The 20884-nt window shown below is 42.9% G+C and overlaps 1 protein-coding gene across 2 annotated transcripts in view; it reads left to right on the plus strand.

Annotated features, from left to right (window-relative positions):
* PALLD (palladin, cytoskeletal associated protein) overlaps positions 1 to 20070 on the plus strand; it is a 247199-nt gene extending 227129 nt beyond the window's left edge. Inside the window, exons 15-21 of one of the 2 annotated variants that reach the window (XM_075258140.1) lie at positions 433 to 582; positions 5793 to 5887; positions 8762 to 8894; positions 11820 to 12027; positions 15101 to 15266; positions 15935 to 16068; positions 17314 to 20070. In XM_075258140.1, coding sequence (XP_075114241.1) covers positions 433 to 582; positions 5793 to 5887; positions 8762 to 8894; positions 11820 to 12027; positions 15101 to 15266; positions 15935 to 16068; positions 17314 to 17477 — 1050 coding nt within the window. In that variant the 3' untranslated portion in view covers positions 17478 to 20070. The remainder of the gene's footprint in view (positions 1 to 432; positions 583 to 5792; positions 5888 to 8761; positions 8895 to 11819; positions 12028 to 15100; positions 15267 to 15934; positions 16069 to 17313) is intronic. The other variant, XM_075258151.1, reaches the window with a different exon arrangement.
* The last annotated feature ends 814 nt before the right edge of the window (positions 20071 to 20884 follow it).

Raw genomic sequence — 20884 nt, forward strand, 5'->3', positions numbered from 1 at the left:
TCTAGATAGTCAATAGTCTTAGTAAGACCCAAGGCACAACTTTTTGACTATTACCCCTTTTCCATGCTGTATTCCATAGGCTGTATTTATGTCACCATGATAGGGTCTGCTCTTTCAAGCAATACAGACTCCTCATTCCGATTCCATGCCCCTTAAACCATGTGGATAGAATACATGATATGCCCACAAATTGAGGATGTCTTGAAACCTTTCTTAGATTAGCATTCTTGGCAATGCTTGAATCCATTTTTCTTTATGTCTTAAATAGCTTTTAGATCAGCGGGCTCATTTCTTTGATATGTTAGACTAGAATGGAGTCTGTGAGCAGCTGCCTAGATCTACAGCTGTTATGTCTGCGTATGCTTCCTGGCACTAACACACGCCTTTTGCCCTGTAGTGACAAGCTTCTACTTATTATATCTCTATCGACAGATATATTGGTTTAAAGATGGTAAACAAATCTCAAAAAGAAGTGAACACTACAGAATCCAGAGAGAACCTGATGGAACCTGCTCCCTTCATACCGCCACCGCCTCCCTGGATGATGACGGAAACTATACCATCATGGCTGCCAACCCACAGGTATTGTTTCCTAAGCCACATCTCACATTTAGACATGAACTCATCTTCATCAGATGCCAATTCAACCACAGCAATTCATATCTTCCACCTAAGGGTGTGGTTAATAAAGCTTATTTCATATGTGTGTCGTCATTATAAGAGTTGTCCATACTTGATACCTGATACGTGTTCTGGTAATGTATGTGACAATTGATATACTCTCAGTAATGTTTTTAAAGCACCATTAATTTAAGGGTACTGTATGTTTGAAATGGGTATACATACGTAATAGTCCAAAAACAGGTAAGGACGCAGATAATGTTGTATGAAGACATACGGTCATCTTCCTGACCGGTGTTGCAATGCCTTGGAAGGTTTCCAAAGCAGTCTTGTTGGGAACCAATGCCATTGACAAACAATCCGTACTTTGAAAGTCATTGACTATATTAACAAAATCCACTAAGCAATGTTTTTCATGTGTGCACAACTTTCTCCTTCTGCCTCAACCTATGCTCAACAGTTTCTTCACTGTAGTCAGTAGTTGGGTAACTGGACAAGGAAGCCTGCGCCAAGTATATCCTTCTCCCTGGGAAAAATAACTGAATTTTTTTTTAGAAAACACAATAAATTTGAGATTTAAATCAAATATCACCCATAAATGTGAAAAAATCCATATTCTATGTTTAGCCAAAAATCACCCAGGCCTAGTTGGGGTTGTTTAGAAACGAAGGATATGGTAAGTCAAGGTTACCAAATGTCTTCTTTTCATGATTTTAAAATGATAACGAACAACCTAGAAATGAATTATATTATATAAATAATAATGATTATTGTTCAATGGCCTGTAAGGTTAGGGTGAGCAGATCTAGCCAGATGAAGGCATAGGGTACATATTATATATGACATATTGCAAGCAGTAGAATAAAATGCATGTAGTAATATAATATAGTAATTTACTATGTGCTATTGTTAGAACAAAGGGAAATGACTAATTCCCATCATAATTGGAATTCTGTACCATTGGTTTATTTAAAGGGTCTGGCTGCTGTGAATCACCGCTGAAGTGCAGTCTGAGAATACACTTAATTCCTCTTATTGCTTCATCTTGCAGAACACTTAAATGTGAATCCAAAATCTAGGGGTCACTTTTACTTAATCTCTAAGACATTGACTGCCATGAGAAAAATATTAAATAAATGACTCCTCTGTGACATAAGACTGCAGTGATCGGAGGTGGGAATATACTATTACAGATCAGCTGAAGAGAAATCTGTGTCTGCTTAGGCCGTACCGAGACTTGTGCCAAGATAAAAACACAAAAAGGATTATATGCTAAGCAAATAAACTCTTGTCATTGCTGCAGCAAATAATCCTAACATGAGATCTGTGTTGTGTTTCCGATGCTGCTAGGTTACAGGCCCTGGCTGTCGGGAGGTCTGCTGCTCCTTTTCCACTTTTATTTTAAGGATTTAAGAGGGGTCAACTTGAGTTGACCTATTTTGGGTTCTCCGGCATTAGAAACTTTCTTCTCCTCCAAGTTCTAAAAATGAGGTTGTTATCACAGTTCAGGAACACGTAGGGATATCTTATACTGGATGTAGTAGATACACTATGAGTACATGAGATCAGTGCTATATTGAAAGATGATAGATACTAGATGATCACATCTGTATGATATTATTCGATTTAACCATCGCTTTTCTGGTGCAGTTCTTGAAACTAAACAACAGTTTTGTTATCAGAAGACGTAGGCCTTATTCACATAACAGAGAATAACGGCTTTCTAAGGCAGATTTTGTAATGGCTGTCAGTGATTTCAATGTGTCTATACACATGTCCGTTTTATTGATCGACCGTTTATTACGGGCATCAAAACAAAATGACAAACTCTGTCTGTTTTTAACGGATGTAAAATAGATTGACATTTGTTGAGACAGATCAGTGGTTCAGAAAGACCAATGGAAGCCTATGTTCACACAGAGGTATTTGCCGTGAATTTGGGGGTGGATTTCGCCCCCGAATCCAGAGCAGATTCCTCCCAAAATCCGCCTCCCATTGTTTTCAATGGGAGGCAGACCGCAGCAGGATGAGGAAAAAAGCATCCTGCTCGCTTTTGCCACAGATTCCGTGGCTGATTCCACCACGGTGTCCGCGGCTCGAGACTATCTGCTGATTAGGCCCATTCAGGCCTCAGCAAAAATGCCAGAGGCGGAAAATGAATAGGAATTTTTTGGCACTGACAGTTAAAAACTGATGCAAAATGGATGACACTCAAAAAACAGATAAACAGAATGGAACAGATGCAAAATGTCCATTAAAAATAGATGTATACATCCAATTTTGAATACAGTCCTATGAAAAAGTTTGGGCACCCCTATTAATCTTAATCATTTTTAGTTCTAAATATTTTGGTATTTGCAACAGCCATTTCAGTTTGATATATCTAATAACTGATGGACACAGTAATATTTCAGGACTGAAATGAGGTTTATTGTACTAACAGAAAATGTGCAATATGCATGAAACCAAAATTTGACCGGTGCAAAAGTATGGGCACCTCAACAGAAAAGTGACATTAATATTTAGTAGATCCTCCTTTTGCAAAGATAACAGCCTCTAGTCGCTTCCTGTAGCTTTTAATCAGTTCCTGGATCCTGGATAAAGGTATTTTGGACAAACAATTCAAGTTCAGTTAAGTTAGATGGTCGCCGAGCATGGACAGCCCGCTTCAAATCATCCCACAGATGTTCAATGATATTCAGGTCTGGGGACTGGGATGGCCATTCCAGAACATTGTAATTGTTCCTCTGCATGAATGCCTGAGTTGATTTGGAGCAGTGTTTTGGATCATTGTCTTGCTGAAATATCCATCCCCGGCGTAACTTCAACTTCGTCACTGATTCTTGAACATTATTCTCAAGAATCTGCTGATACTGAGTGGAATCCATGCGACCCTCAACTTTAACAAGATTCCCGGTGCCGGCATTGGCCACACAGCCCCAAAGCATGATGGAACCTCCACCAAATTTTACAGTGGGTAGCAAGTGTTTTTCTTGGAATGCTGTTTCTTTTTGGACGCCATGCATAACGCCTTTTTTTTATAACCAAACAACTCAAGCTTTGTTTCCAAAATGAAGTTGGCTTCTCCAAATGTGCTTTTGCATACCTCAGGCAACTCTATTTGTGGCGTACGTGCAGAAACGGCTTCTTTCTCATCACTCTCCCATACAGCTTCTCCTTGTGCAAAGTGCGCTGTATTGCTGACCGATGCACAGTGACACCATCTGCAGCAAGATGATGCTGCAGCTCTTTGGAGGTGGTCTGTGGATTGTCCTTGACTGTTCTCACCATTCTTCTTCTCTGCCTTTCTGATATTTTTCTTGGCCTGCCACTTCTGGGCTTAACAAGAACTGTCCCTGTGGTCTTCCATTTCCTTACTATGTTCCTCACAGTGGAAACTGACAGGTTAAATCTCTGAGACAACGTTTTGTATCCTTCCCCTGAACAACTATGTTGAACAATCTTTGTTTTCAGATCATTTGAGAGCGGGCTGTCCATGTTCGGCGACCATCAAACTTAACTGAACTTGAATTGTTTTGTAGAAAGAAATGGTCCAAAATACCTTCATCCAGGATCCAGGAACTGATTAAAAGCTACAGGAAGCGACTAGAGGCTGTTATCTTTGCAAAAGGAGGATGTACTAAATATTAATGTCACTTTTCTGTTGAGGTGCCCATATTTTTGCACCGGTCAAATTTTGGTTTAATGCATATTGCACATTTTCTGTTAGTACAATAAACCTCATTTCAATCCTGAAATATTACTGTGTCCATCAGTTATTAGATATATCAAACTGAAATGGCTGTTGCAAACACCAAAATATTTAGAACTAAAAATGATTAAGATTAATAGGGGTGCCCAAACTTTTTCATAGGACTGTAGCTGTTAGATTCATCAAAAATGTCACTAATGTGTGAATAAGTCTTTAGCCTCTGCATCCTTCTATGGGTTAAAGGTTCATCCACACAGCTCGGATATGCTATGTAGATTTGGTACTGAAAATCCACACCATAGGAAACAGCAGCAGCACAGTGGATGAGATTTCAACAAATCCGATCCACATACTGCAGAAATAAATCTGCAGAATAATGGCCCAAAAAAAAATACACAAATTGTAAGACGGTATCCATCATACAATGGACCTAGCTCTATTTTGTGGTTTCCCCTATAAATATGAGCCATGATATACGCAGGGTCTGCTTGCCTAATAATCACACGCAAGTAACACATTTGTTGTTTCTATACAATGGTAGATAGTGGCCAGTAAACCATATATTAGATGTGTATACAGTATGACTGACTGTATGTTTACTGAGTCAGACGGCTGCGCCTGCTGTTTATTCCAGATGTGATCTTATGTGTTTATATTAGGATGAGTTGTACAATGGAGTCACACGTGTCAGTCTAGGACATTACATTCAATAACCTTCTCTTTACTGTCGACAACACAATCGCCAACAGTTATAAATCCAGTACTGCCTATGTGGCCCATTCTCCGTGCAGAACGCGCACCTCTATCTGTTAGCAAGCCATAAAGGACACACGTAGGCAGTGTGGCAGCTAATATATCAGAAGGTGTTTCAGAAGAGTCTGGCAAGGAGATTCTCCAACTTGTAAAAAAGGTGAAGAAGGTGTTCAGTATAAAAGAGATGTCAACGATGAAGTTGGGATAGGAGTCAAGAGGCATGTTAAACTTTATCATAGCCAAAAAGGCCACACAGTGGCTCAGTAGTTAGCACTGCAGTGTTGGAGTCCTGGTGTTCAAATCCCACCAAGGACAAAAAAACATCTGCAAGGAGTTTGTATGTTCTCCCCATGTTTGCATGGATTTCCATCTCATATTCCAAAGACATGCTGATAGGGGAAAAAATGTACATTGTGAGCTCTATGTGGGGCTCACAATCTACATTAAAAAAAATTTTTTTTTATCATAGCCAAATCTTTTGTTTCCCTGGGAGACAAGCTGCCTTTGGAGGTGTATGGCAGTGTCTTCCTTTCCCCAATGAAACACTTATGAGGAATAGCTTTTAGTCGGCAGCTATTGAAGGTGTATGGGCACCTATAGGAGAGTCCTCAAGTTTTACTTTGTCATCTTTCCTTAGAATATATATATAAATATTTCTTCCATTGCTTTATAGATCTGTCGCTCACTCATCGTGCTTCTTTTACAGGGTAGAGTAAGTTGCACTGGGAGGCTAATGGTACAGGCGGTGAACCAGAGAGGAAGAAGTGTTCGCACACCCACATCACAGCCACATGTTAGAAGGTATATTATGTTAATGCTCCTAAAACTGCTAAACTTATTACCACAAGTCATAAAAATAGGCAATATGTTATTTGTATATAGCATGCACATCCATGACCCTGACAGACTGTAGAGCTTAGAACTATGAACGTTTCTGAAATATTGCTGCCCTGCAATTTCTTTAGCAGAATCAAGCCTCCATTTTGCAGCATCCTGTATGCTGTATATTTCTAAAGCAGTCTTTGGTTTGGTGTCAGGGAAGCTGCAAAAAAGTTAGATACCCTTATATTATATATGAGATACCCTTATATTATAATAATGTTCTCTTCTTAAAAGAGAGATTGTCATCCATACACCCATTCTTAAAAACGACCTGACAGCTCTCCTTACATGTCTAGTTTGCATCCTGGAAATTAGCCATTTTACATGTTTCCATAGAACTCTGCATGGTGCTGAAAATGTATGAATAAATTTACAACTGTGTGTAAATATTCCCCTTCCCAATAAGGGTGTGCAAGTATCCAGTCTGACACTGTCTGCAGCTATTGGACAAAGTCAGAGGGGCAGATTTATTAAAGCTAGCGTTTCATATATCTGACATAATAAAGACCCCCACTGGTGCACGCCTGAATTCATACCTCCCAACCGTCCCGATTTCCGTGGGACAGTCCCGATTTGGGTGACATGTCCCGCGGTCCCGGTTGGAGGGAGGTATGTCCCGATTTCAACTCAGATCTGCGTCCAGAGGACGCAGATCTGAGTTGAACACACATGCGGCTGAAGGAAGGAGCTGACACAGGTCAGCTCCTCGCTTCCCCTCTGCCCGCCTCTCTCCCTGACACACGCGGCTGAAGCTGCTCGCGTGCTCGCTTCGCCGCTGCGTCTCTCTCTGTCGCTGACACATGCGGCTGAAGCGAGGAGCTGACCTGTGTCAGCTCCTCGCTTCGCTGCTGCCGCCGGCTCCTGGCTTGTAGACGCGAGAGAGGCGGCGAGGGAGCGGAGGAGAAGGTAAGTTTAATGTGGAGGTGGAACGTGAATCTGGGGGCAGATGAAGGAGAGGACGGCATGACATTGGGGCAGAGATGGGGGACATGAATCTGGGGGCAGAGATGGAGAGGACATGAATCTGAGGGCAGAGATGGGGGACATGAATCTGGGGGCAGAGAAGGGGGACATGAATCTGGGGGCAGAGATGGAGAGGACATGAATTTGGGGGCAGAGATGGAGGGACATGAATCTGGGGGCAGAGATGGAGGGACATGAATCTGGGGGCAGAGATGGAGAGGACATGAATCTGGGGGCAGAGATGGAGGGACATGAATCTGGGGGCAGAGATGGGGGACATGAATCTGGGGGCAGAGATGGAGGGACAGGAATCTGGGGGCAGAGATGGAGGGGACATGAATCTGGGGGCAGAGATGGAGAGGACATGAATCTGGGGGCAGAGATGGAGTGGACATGAATCTGGGGGCAGAGATGGAGGGACAGGAATCTGGGGGCAGAGATGTGGGACATGAATCTGGGGGCAGAGATGTGGGGACATGAATCTGGGGGCAGAGATGGAGAGGACATGAATCTGGGGGCAGAGATGGAGGGGACATGAATCTGGGGGCAGAGATGGGGGACATGAATCTGGGGGCAGAGATGGAGGGACATGAATCTGGGGACAGAGATGGAGGGACATGAATCTGGGGGCAGAGATGGAGGGACATGAATCTGGGGGCAGAGATGTGAGACATGAATCTGGGGGCAGAGATGGAGGGGACATGAATCTGGGGGCAGAGATGGAGGGACATGAATCTGGGGGCAGAGATGGAAGAGGGACATGAAACTGGGGGCAGATGAAGGGTGTATATGAAACTGGAGGAGAGATAGAGGGGGGACATATAATTTACGGGTGACTGCAGGAGGATTATACTGTGTGCGGGCACATGAAAAATTAACGAGTGGGCGGAGTCCACACAAAAGTGGGTGGGGCTAAATTTGCCGCGGCGCGCTACGCGCGCCACACATTTTGTCCCTCTTTCGGTTCTTCAAAAGTTGGGAGGTATGTGAATTATCAAGAGAATCCAGCCCCCTAATAAATCAGATGAATACACATGGGCCAGAATAGAAATCTACACAAAGTCAGAAACTGTCATAGAACTCATGCCAGAAAACGTGAGCAAGGAACAAAATGGGGGATGTGTCACATCTTTGGCACAAGAAAGGGCCTTGCATCAAAGATGTACCATGTTATCATCCATCGTTGCCAGAAACCTGGTATACATAGCTTGATGAATACCCCATAGTGTGTATAAACACCCTCCCAAATTGTCAATTTGTCATTTATGAATTTCCAGTGGGAACAGAGGAATGGTAACACCCAATTGTCACTTTATTTCAAGAAGAAATAACAGATGAATTTCATGTATTGATTTCCAGAATGAACAGTACAATGACAAGATGTTCCAGAATTATTTCGAGAGATGCATGTATTTACTAACAGACAGGTTAGGGGATAGTTACAATGAATCTGACTAGGTTCTAGAGTCTAGGTAGGGACTAAACTTGTATGTGTACTGACTTGTAACAAGGAGAGATGAGAAGATTCTTGGCAAAAACATTAGAATATTCTTTTACTGTTTACGATCATATATTTCCATTACGTTAAAAACCCAAACATTACTCAGACAAGATGTGTATACACTGCACGTGGTATGCATCACCAATTATTTATACGGGGTCTTACCACAAGACTTTGAAACAATATCCTGGAATATTTTTGTGCATACTCAGAGACTTTTGGCCACTTGACATTTTTGGCGAATGGCATCACTGTCTTGTTACTTGCATTGTAAATTCACATTTCTGTGGAAGGAAGCCATTTTAATGTTTTTTTTTCATTCCTTTTAGACCCCGTTCTCGGTCAAGAGATAGCGGTGATGAAAATGAACCCATCCAAGAGAGATTTTTCCGTCCTCATTTCTTGCAAGCCCCTGGAGATCTTATTGTTCAAGAAGGAAAGCTTTGTAGGATGGATTGTAAGGTAATGAAGTAGGAAAAGTCCATTGCAACTGCTGTTATATTGCAGAACCAAACACGTACATGACAGATCCTTAGTAAGAGGGACTGTAATGGATCTGGTGCCTTATAAAGTACAATCTACAAATAAATGAGTGATACATAGCCAGTCCCACATGACTTTGTGTACTCACATTGTGTTGGCTTATAATGTAGTTTGAGCGTGATATTTTGTATGGGGAGAGGCCAGGCTTTAAAGAAAGTGAATCTGCAGTTTATAGACTCCCAAGGAGGTAGGGGCAGAAGACAGCGTGTACCTGTACCTTTGGTCATACTTTTACAATAGGATCACTGTAAATAATCGCTTACATGACTGTGGGTGCCATTCCTGCGCTGTACGTTTGGGGTACTTTGCATTGAGCAATTCCACAGCCCCCTCCCTCTGTAGCCATGTTACATAGAAGGGTTAGCAGATTTCCTTCAATCAGTCTATTTGTTGGCTGACCTCTGATCCTCTGTAACATGTGAACATAGATTTCTTTTTATTGTAACCTTCAGTTGGACATGTATGTATTCCAGTATCAGTCATTATTATACCTCTTTCTATGCGCTTATTATATACAGAATTTCCCTTCTATCTCAGTTCACTATCAGGCAGTGTGACCTCATATGTTTACACAACTGTACTGCGCACAATAGGTGACCATTGCTTGTCTGCACGCTAAACCACTACCAATTGCAAATAATGTCATGAGATGGTTCAAAGCAGTTCATACTACGTAGGAGGACTTTAGAAAGTTAAGCATCAGGGGAATGCAATTTAGAGATTATTGGCACATGTGTAGTGAGGTAATGCTTCAAAGGGAGAATTGTTCCACATCTCTTCCTGCCTCTCGAAACCTTCCCATGGGAAAGGAAACTTGAGAAAAGCTTATGATACTCATAGCCACCGATCAGGTAATAGATCTAGACTGTGCTGAAAGACAAATTAGCTGGTGTTGCCTTTTGTCACTTAAAGCAGCTTAAATCCGTATAGTTATTTCTGAGCTACATTTCATCTTTGGTAAGCATTGCCAGAAGCCGGACAGTACGGACATTTCTAAAGAAAGTATAGAAGAGCTGCAATGTGTAGTCACGTAAAAGTGGATCTGGCTCAGATTTATCCTACATAAGAGGGAATCGGCCTCTAAATTCAAGAAGGAACAACCCCAAAACTTTATTTTTGTCAGTCCTCTGAATTTATTTCTCATTTTTGCAATTGACCAAAAGCATATCAGGCTACAAACACGGTGAACTACAATATTATCAGATTAGCCATATGACATTACTGGAGTGAATGGAGGTTATGTAAGAAGAATTGGTCTTTTATCTATTTATGTATATGGCCCTGAATATACTCCCTCATCTTTACTACGGTATATATTAAGCTCAGCGTGGGATTGATAATGAGATTCCAAGTGGTAGTTCCCATTAGAAATCCTTCCATATACAACAGTACGCAATGGCTCCCCTCCGGCAGGCACATGCTGGTGCACTTCATGTACATCTGGTGATACGGGCTGATGAATGACAGCTCTGCGGTTAACTCTAACACATGGCAACGATCAGTTGCTGAGCTCACGCTTCACCCAGCCAATGACATCTCATGTCGTGTGGGATGTTTATGATACCTGTCTGTCCTGAGACGTTCAGAGTAACTACAAAAATAAACCATATTGCTGTATATTTATAGTGAATGTATACGAGGCTTCATATACAATATAAGAGCCTGCAGCGATATAGCCATGGTAGTAATATTATTGTCACTTTTACAATTTGTTGAATTTTGCATGATAAATAAACAGCATTGAGGTAAAATTTGGCTCATGAATTGTCAGCAAAGGCCGATTGGCTGACTACATTTTGTGTATGGGGCCTACCGACTCTCCTGACACATGATGTTGAATTTCAGTCCCACTCCCTATTATGTGCATCAGTTTGTGGCCATAAAGATATGTTTCTGACCCTACATGGCACTATTACTGGACTCCCTCGATGGCTATGTTTACACAGAGGTATGACAGCGTCTTTATGGTAGGTTATGTAATAGATACAGGCGGATTCCATTGACATATAATGGGTGCCTGAAGTTTCTGCTAGTTTTAATGGAGTAGCACAGCATGCTTCACTGTTCTACCCATCAATGAAAGGAAACTTGACCTGAAAAGAACTGACACAAGCGTGAACCATTCGTGTTGAATAGTTAAAGGGGTTGTCCCATCACAAGGATCCTATCTATACTGCTGGTTAATGTAGATGTAAGACTTTTCCTAAATACACTGCTTCAGCAAAACTGCTTTGTTTGGCCACTATCTTACTTTATTCAATTTTTTGTGGCCACAGCCCTGACCTAGCTGCTCCTGAGTCAAATGATGTATCTGCTGCTCTCAGGGGGGAGGGAGGAGGGGCTAAGTGCAGGGAGTGAGCCTGTGTATCTAGCTATTCCTGTGTCTACACCATGTGACCTAGCTTCCTGCACTCAGATAGAGGAGCTGCTTTCATTTCTTCTGTTCTCCCAGTTATCAGGCTAGCTAATTCAATTGTGTTCATTATGGCAGAGACAGGCAGTCTCTGTATGTAACACAGAATGGAGTTGCTGCTGCCTGTACTTCATAGTCCAATGTGGGTGGGCGGAGCTACATGCGAATTTGGGGGCGGAGCTAAACGGCAGGTTGCCTGTGAAACCCCGCCCACCAAATGATGCAAGAAACCAGGAAGAAAGAAGATTTTACAAGAGTGAAGACTGCTGAGTATGTGAGGTGGGAATACCCCTTTAATGCTACTCGCTACTTTGTTATTGCAGTATATTACTTACATAGTATAGCTATATATTCTTTTAGACTTTGTACATGAACTTTTCATGGATCAATGTTCCTTTAGTAATATTATACATATTCTATGTAAAACGCAGGTGAGTGGACTCCCAACTCCTGACCTAAGCTGGCAATTGAATGGCAGGCCCGTCCGTCCAGACAACTCTCACAAAATGTTGGTGCGTGAGAATGGCGTGCACTCCCTGATCATTGAGCCAGTGACCACAAGAGATGCAGGGATATACACTTGTGTGGCTTCTAACCGTGCTGGCCAGAACTCATTCAGCTTGGAGCTCATAGTTGCCGGTAAGTAATTCTCCAAGTGTTAGACCTTGCAGGATGGTCCCTGGTGGCGTTAGGTAGTGATGTAACGGTCAGTAAATCTGCCATAGCTTGGCATATTATTTTTGGCACCGGGTATAAAACTGCTTGCAGTTTGCCAGAGACATTGCTGTTTTCTGTCTAATTTTCACCAATTTACAGCGTATGTTTTTGTACTATCGTAGGTAAAAGCTATTATGTGCATACTTGTTTCAGAAGTAGAGACGGCCTCATTAGTCAGGACCGTTGAAGGAATAAATTCACACATACAGTGTCATTCTGCGAAAGGCAGGTTTCCATTAGACTCACTATCCATGTGTTCACCTTGTAACCATAGTGATTGAGGCCTGGAGCGGAGCTGTTTTATATCTTCTAGGCCAATATAAGGAGATTGGGGAGTCCCCTTTAGTTTCTTTGGCATACACCTTAGAATTCACAGCTATTTTAGTGCATTTGGTTTACGACTCAAAGTTACATGAAAAATGCAGCCGGACCTAGGAAGACAGACCTCTGTGTAGCGCGCTCCTCGTGCAGAGCAGCACCGCAAGACCTTTTTTGGCTAAGTAAAGGCTATACACAAGCTGGAAAGTATTGCACTCTGTCTACTTGTCATCTGTTTGTAGTAGTCCTTGGCAGCCTGTCCATTTGTGTTTAGAAGGTTTCTTTGTATGGTTTAGCATTTCCAATGTGTTGAATCTTTCAGAGATGAATTAACCCTTTTGCTCCATGAGAGTTTTGCAGTACACTTCAGTGGATTATGCTACCACTTAAAGAAACGCTAAACCTAGAAATGCATGATAAAAGTAAATAAGTAATATAGCAGTCCTGAATGATCCTCATACAGACTTGTAGAAATCCTGCAGACAACAAAGGTGTAAGGCCTTGTTCACATCAGCGTATGTATTCCATTCGGGTACTCCGCATGAGGACACCCCCGAACGGAATACCGAGCGCAACTGCAAGCGGTGTGCCAGTGAAAGCACACATAGGCAGCCATTCTATTAACATATATATTCTGGATGTCTAAATAGCGCAGGTGAGTCCTTTATAGATTGACAGCCTATGTATTTTCTATTCTGCTCATGCCACAAGAGAGCAGGTGTTTAATATAGCCAGCATTGTCACCATGTCTGTTGCCTGATAAGTACAAACATTTACGTCATGGTCTTTTCTTGCTCTATGCTCTTAGGAAAATTCATTTAAATGTAGAAATGTCAATTTAAAGTTTGTTGCAACTTGTAAAGTGTCAAGTTAGCCCGCAAGCACACGAGCAAGTTTCATCCATGAAACTCAGTCCATGTGTGTGCCGGATTTATATAAGCCTGAACATGATGCCAGGAGAGGGACTGCTAACAGTATTGTTATCTATGATACTAAGAGTCCCTGCCTCCAAGTGCCATACTGCCCTGTATTATATTCACTATGAGACAGTATGTCCATGGGAGGCAGCGACTCCTAACATCATAGATAACTATACTGGTATGAGTTCATCTCCTCGCATGATGTTCAGGCCAGTAAATCTGGGACACACATGGACCGAGTTTCACATGTAAAACTGTCATGTGAATGCGGGGTTAAGCTTTGGTACATCTATATAAATTACTAGCTATACCCGCGACTTCGTCCGCGTTCCCTTGACCTTTGCGCGAACCACCTGCAGCGCAGGCCGTGGTCCCCCACGCCCCTTTCCTTGTGCCCGGCGTGGGACCCTCCCACACCAGCGGGACCCCCGGCTGCTGGCCCCCCCAGCCCCCCTCTTACCCAACTCCTGTGGACTCGGCCAGCTCCCTCTCCAACCCCCCATCCCCAGCTCCATCTCCAACCGCCCCAGCTCCTTCTCCAACCCCCCAGCTCCTTCTCCAACCCCCCCAGCTCCTTCTCCAACCCCCCCCAGCTCCTTCTCCAACCCCCCCAGCTCCTTCTCCAAACCCCCCAGCTCCTTCTCCAAACCCCCCCAGCTCCTTCTCCACCCCCCCAGCTCCTTCACCAACCCCCCTCCCCCAGCTCCTTCACCAACCCCCCTCCCCCAGCTCCTTCACCAACCCCCCCAGCTCCTTCACCAAACCCCCCCAGCTCCTTCACCAACCCCCCCAGCTTCTTCTCCGACCCCCCAGCTCCTTCTCCGACACCCTCCCCCCCCCAGCTGCGTCTCCGCCCCCCCGCCTCCCCCCCCCCAGCTCCGTCTCCGCCCCCCCGCCTCCCCCCCCAGCTCCGTCTACACTTACCATGCCAAAGCTTTGGAGGTGTGTGGCCAACACATTAGCCGGCATGTGTGCGGAGTGTTGTGTGTGCTTCCGTCCGCAGAGTAGCTGGGTACGTGCGGCTGCCCGGCTTAGGGCTGCCGGCTCTGCTGATTCATACGCCGGCCAGAGGAGATGTGCGTGCGGCCGCCTTCTTCTGCGCCGCTCATCACATACGGGCAGGCGCCCTCAGCTCCAGAGTGTGCCGACGCTGCTGCTTGCTGCGCCGGCATGAGTAAATGTGAGGCCGGCCGGCTTGTCAGCGGCGGTCGCCACATGTCAGCAGCCGCCATCTTATGCAGACTGTGCGCGGACGCAGGCCACACCCACATCGCACCGCAAGCCTATGGGGCCGCGGTGCTGGCTCTCTATACCGCCCACACACTGGCATGGACCAATTGGAGTGTCGTGTAAGTTACTGTGCTGACGTCATGGCAGGGCCGAGAACAGAGCTGGGGACAAATTTGGACGGGTGCGGTGGTGATTTGGGGTGAGTGACCCACTTTTAAAGTAGCCTATGTATCCTTCCTGGCCAATATGTAGCGGTGGGTGAAATTTCAGAAAAAAAAAGTCCAGCCGTTTTAGCGTGATTGAGGAACAAACATCCAAACTATTTATAATATTAGTAAGGATAATATAACGCTTTATTTTTCCAAATGTGTGTATTTTTGCAATTCAGTGACAAAATACATCAAGTAGGTTTTATTGCTCAATGCAATAAATTGCTCAAAGCATTGTTATTTGTTATTATTGCTCAATGCACCTTTTATACAAATATGTATCTGTTAATAATGGTGTATTTTTGTGCCCTCCAACAGCACGGGATGCCCATAAACCACCAGTGTTCTTGGAAAAGCTTCAAAACACAGGTGTAGCTGAAGGATACCCAGTGAGACTAGAGTGCAGAGTCTCTGGATCGCCCCCACCACAGATATTCTGGAAGAAAGAAAATGATTCTCTGACGTACAGTACAGACCGAGTCAGGTTGTTAGAATTACTGTAATATTCTGCTACTAAAAATGTAATCTTTCCAATTGGTATAGCTATAGTTCAGAACTTCTCATCCTCCAACTGCAGTGTGGCCCGATACAGCTTACATGTTCACAGTTTGCTTTAGGACAAAGAAAGAGATGTGGTTGGAGGTCTTGGCCAGTGTCCTCCTACCCCTCACCTCCAGTTCTGCCAAGCAATGTGAGGTATAAGGCCTTATTCACATGAACGTGAAAAATGGCTGTTTTCCTACTGCCGTTACACAGCCATTTTCAAAGAATGACAGTTTTAGGGCTATTCAATGCCTTTTTTATGATGGACTGTGTGAATGGCCCATAATAATAAGACATTGCTGATTTCTAGACATTTCACGGATCCCTCATAGACTCAAGTTGAAGAGGGATCTATGAAAATAGGTAACCCTACATATGGAAAATTAGCTATGACATATAGACCATTTTATTAGTTTTTTACAGCCATCTTTAAACTTTCAAATAAGTAAACAGGGGAGGTCCTGAGAATTTAGGGTGAAACTCTCTGTACATTTACATGGTTCCTAAGGTGGACCCACTAAGGTCATTTATTCATTTGGCTCCATGAATGCAGAATTTTCAGCGAAATCACTATTTATCATAAAGTCATTGACATTTTTGTTTTCCCAGCATGCATCAAGATCACTATGGATATCTCTGCCTACTAATTCAAGGTACCACTAAAGAGGATGCCGGATGGTACACCGTATCAGCAAAGAATGAGGCTGGCATTGTATCCTGTACTGCACGGCTTGATGTACACAGTAAGTTTTATGTCATATCCTCTTTGCTAATGAAGTTTATTTTCCACAATATAATCCTTCTTATTTAGACATAATGTGTGTGTGTGTCTGTGTGGAATTACTGAAAAAAGTTTGCCAATTAGCCGGTGTCAAAGTCCCCTGTGGTTATTGGTGCTAAAAATGTGCTACTTTTCCGACCTGCTCGGCACCTTTTACAAAAGTGAAAGTACCTGGGAGATTGCGGCAGGCCAGGGCAGAGATGCGTTGATCTTAAAGATTTACTACAACTCACACCAGACAAGTTATACCTGAAATCTACGCCACTCTTTGACTGGCAGATTTCATTTTTGGTGCATGTGCCAGATTTATGAAGAGGTCCAAGTCTCTTCATAATTCAGACACATCTGGGTCACAGCAAGGAAAGGAATTAAGACTGACGTAGGAAATGCCAGTCTTAATAAAGTCCCACCATTTGGGGGACTTTACCAAGGAAGCCGGGCAGTAGTTACATCCCAACTCTAATGGAACTGAGTGGTGTTTTTGTAAACTATTTACATATAGATTTTTGTCCACAAGACTAAAAAAAAAAAATTCCATGCTTATTCTTGTAGATTAAAAAAAAAAAAAAAAAAGCCAATGAAATAGGCCACGTGGATTAACCTCATTGAGTGTGAACATATATGAGGCATTTCTGTAGAATAAATCCAGTCGTTTCTACCATAAAGCCTCTACTACATCAGGGAATCACTGATGTGTGAACATACCGTACTGATTATAGGGAGTCTACTGTATTATACAATCTAGTATTAAGCTGGTTCAACCAAAAACAATGTACTTGTCCTAAAATGCCTGACCCCCTACCTGTATATAAAAACGTAGGTTTGTAGCCATGTCATAGGCTTAAAATACCCAGCCACAGGGGTCTTAGAACACTGTAAGGCTAAGGCCCCACTTTACTGAAACGCAGCTTTTTTTGTTGAAGATTTTTTTGCGTTTTTTTGAGCCAAAGCCAGGAGTGGATTGAGCAAAAGGTAGAAATATAAGAGCTTCCTATATACTGTATTTCCCTTTCCATTTGTAGCCATTCTTGGCTTTGGCTCAAGAAACCACAGCAAAATCTGCAACAACAAAAAAAATCTGAGTTTCCGCAACGTGGGACCTTAGCCTAACTTTATAAATTTGAGGCTATGAAAAATGTAAATCTCTAACAGTGGACTTTCTACAGTAGAACTTACCGTAACTCACCAGTTGGATTTGTCTCTACAGCTCAGTGGCAACAATCACATACTCCCAAGACGAGGAAAGTACGTCCATCCGCCAGTCGATACGCAGCACTTTCTGACCAAGGCCTGGACATCAAAGCTGCTTTCATGCCAGAAGCAAACCCAGTGCACCTGCAGCCTGCGCTGGTGGAGAGCGATGACCTGTAGATTGGATATGTGGGAACTTTCTGTAGCAGCCATAAGAGGAAGCCATTGGGAGCTACAGCTGTCACCTGGCAGCAGTCTCACATCATGTAACAAGTCCGACACGCCTTCAGCTAACCTGATAAAGACATGTTAAACTGCATATTAACTATATATGTAAGCAGAGCATAGGATAGCAGGGATGATAAACCTTATGTATTTCTGCACATAAGTATCACTCACTCTTCTGCCCTCTGAAAGAATCTCTTGTTTATTCTGCTTGTTTGTGCCTTATGTCTGAGGAGACAGCGGTGTAGGACGATAGCGTGCAATGTTTTATGTCACAGACACCCACAGTATGTTTGTCAATTGCAAAAGGCTGTCAAGCTATATTGCTTCAAGAGTGTAAAATTACAGCTTGCTTCTATGTGTACCATTGTAACGACTACAAATAATTCACATTGGACATCGGGCGGTATAAATGTCCTGAGGATTCACACAAGTGAGACAAGCGGGGATGCCTGCAGACGTACTTGGCGCAGAACATACTGTAAGATGCGCTACACCCGTTCTATGCTTCTTTGTTTGCACACCCTCAGATTTCTGCTGGGAACATGTTGACCGGGGTTAACCAATACAATGCGAAGTTCTTTCTCTTATTTACTTCACGATACCCATTATTATTATTCAGATAGCTTCAGCGTGGCCCGCTACACTTACACACAAGGCCATGAGGTATGCGATCCCATAAGACAATGCACTCTGAAAGAATGACGTTCATGAATGGTAGATTTGTCCTGGAGAGCGGTGACCTTCACATTACAAGGTCAGCAGCAAGGTCGATGACTCCAGTTAATAGATAGTGTATATATATTCAGTGTAGGCAAGAAGAACATGCGATTGGTATGTAGTAGAAGATTAATGGAGGTGAAAATGACAAGTTCAAGTGTTTATCATTCAGGGAATGCTGTTTATTGCGCAAGCCCGGTGTCTCCCTCATCCTAAAACAGCTGCGGATATCAGAAGAATGAAAACCAAAGCTAACTGGATGGATCATGTTGTATGACAGAGATGTATTAGGAGTCTTGGTATGGATGGAGTGCTACATTTCATCACACGTCAGACTATAGAGGGTATGTGTTGCCATAACATTTCAGTGATGTCACTGAATTTGCCCCCCCCAGTAGACTAAGCATGAATTCTGGAAGACGTCAGCTTCCACATAACCTCAGTGTATAGCGGCACTAGCCACATGGCTAACTAAAACCTGTCCACCCTTTCCTAACCTGGAGCAGACTTGAAGGGCCTTTTATGTTTAGGGCTTAATATGGCCCTAATGTCAAAGCAGCAGGAGCGTGCTGAGAAACCTCGCCCTCCAAGTTTACAGTACTTTACCATAGAGATCACAAGCGTTGGTTAGCTACCTCTCAGTATGGATACAGCACTGCCAACTTACATGACGTACCACTCATTGAATGCCTGCCCTTCATGTTCTGTTTGTGGCACGTCGTGCCAAGTTAAGGACACGCTCCGCATATCTAGCTTGCTGGTTTTCCGGCATATTTACGTAAAACATGACTAATGTGAGAGTTGATGCCAGCATGGTTTCAGTAATATTTTTCGTATGACTGCCTCAATAGAAATGAAAGGACACTGAGGGCTATGTAACCACAAAGAAAAGACATGAATAAGCATTTCCTGACAGGCCGTAATGAACATCACAGCAGGAATTGTTCACGACTGAAACTGAGGAAATCCATGAGATCCCTGATAACGTCAGCGCCGCAGTGACACAAGACTTCCAAGTATTGGGGTTTTCAGAAGTTATTCGTGTCGCATTATATTGCCTTCGGTTGACAAGATACAGGAACTAAATTTCTATTAATGTTGATGGTACGAAAGTACTTGGCTAAGGGAGAAAGCAAGAAAACAACACTGTGTACCATGTATGAAGCACATATATCATTATTTATCTGTTATCTCAGCTATACTCCAATATGTATCTTTTTACACACATATATAACTCACAATATGTATTGCTGTAGGGACGCTAGTGGCGCTTTTTTTTTTTTTTTTTAATACAGATTGTTAGGTTTTTGTTTGTTTTCTTCCTTTCTCTTGTGTAGTGTGACAGCACTGTATGGGTTTGGTGCTGTTTTAATAAGCCTTATGTGGTATACGCCAAATACATATATGCCCATATCTTCCAGTGTGTGCCTTTACAATATTATCACTAAGTGTTATTCTGCCAGACACCTGAAGAGGAATGGGGATAAATGTTCTCCTGGTTCAGTATGTCAGCACCTGTTAACTTTGTCAACATGGGCTACATTGCTTTTTTAACTTTTTTTTTTAATTTTTTTTTTTTTTTTTTTTGTATCACCTGCCAGGCACCTCTATTAATGTGACTTGTTATTTAGGAATCACTTGTGTTACTATGCCGCCACCATTTACTTGTATTTATAGAGAATGCCTCCATTGGTGTGTATAGGCCATGTTATGAGCGGAGACAATTTTGAAGTTTAGCAACGTCTGTTTAATAACAAGAACAAATTTACTTTTGTGGGGTAAGGTTTTTATGATAATTGCTATGCAAGGATTTAAATAAAGATTGTTTCTTCAAAACACGTCTTCCTCCAGGGGTTATTTCTGCACAGATTCCATTAGATTTCCATGTGATTGAGAATGTCAGGTGCACATTACAGCCGCCAACAGCTCTTGTTACTATTATTATCCTGTGGGCAGACTTTTTCCTAATGTGGTATTTTAGTTGTCAACATCAGGAGCTATTCTTGCAAGGCAGTAAAGCAGTTTTCCATTCACAATAGCTGCTTCGTTAAATCCCGCCGCAGGCTGAGGTTCATATATTAACATTGCAGAGGAAATTTAAGGGTACAGCAAATCCCTGGCGGTAATACAGTTTATGAAGCCCTGCCCACCAGGAATTTGGTGGCAAAAGGGTACAGAATGTGATTTCTTGTAACTTTTGAGCTCATTTGTGCAAGAAATTGACATTTTCAACCATACGATCCAGTTTTGATAAGTGCTGTGCTCAACTTATCTAATATTTATGCAATATTTCCTAAATTTATCCCATCTACCCCAGTTTTCTCGCACAAATGGACGCTATTTTGCTACTAAGTTGATTCCCTATCCATGGCCTGGTGGGGGTGTAAGTCCTTGAAACCCCACTAATTAGCTGATTAAAGGGTCTTCGATGCTCCAGAAAAGGCACAGCCCTGTACACTGTCCTGGCCCTGAATGGTACTCGCTCATTCCCTTTTAAACACCTGATCGGTGGCAGTACTGCGCGATGTATTCGAATCAGTCTGATACTGACGACCTCTCGTAAAATCAGATTTATCAATAGTAATGTCCTGAGAATTCCTTTTAAGTAGCAGTCACCTTGTGCAGTTTTTCATTGAAGCAAA

Source organism: Leptodactylus fuscus, chromosome 1 (genome assembly GCF_031893055.1).
Source record: "Leptodactylus fuscus isolate aLepFus1 chromosome 1, aLepFus1.hap2, whole genome shotgun sequence".
NCBI classification, from domain to species: Eukaryota; Metazoa; Chordata; class Amphibia; order Anura; family Leptodactylidae; genus Leptodactylus; species Leptodactylus fuscus.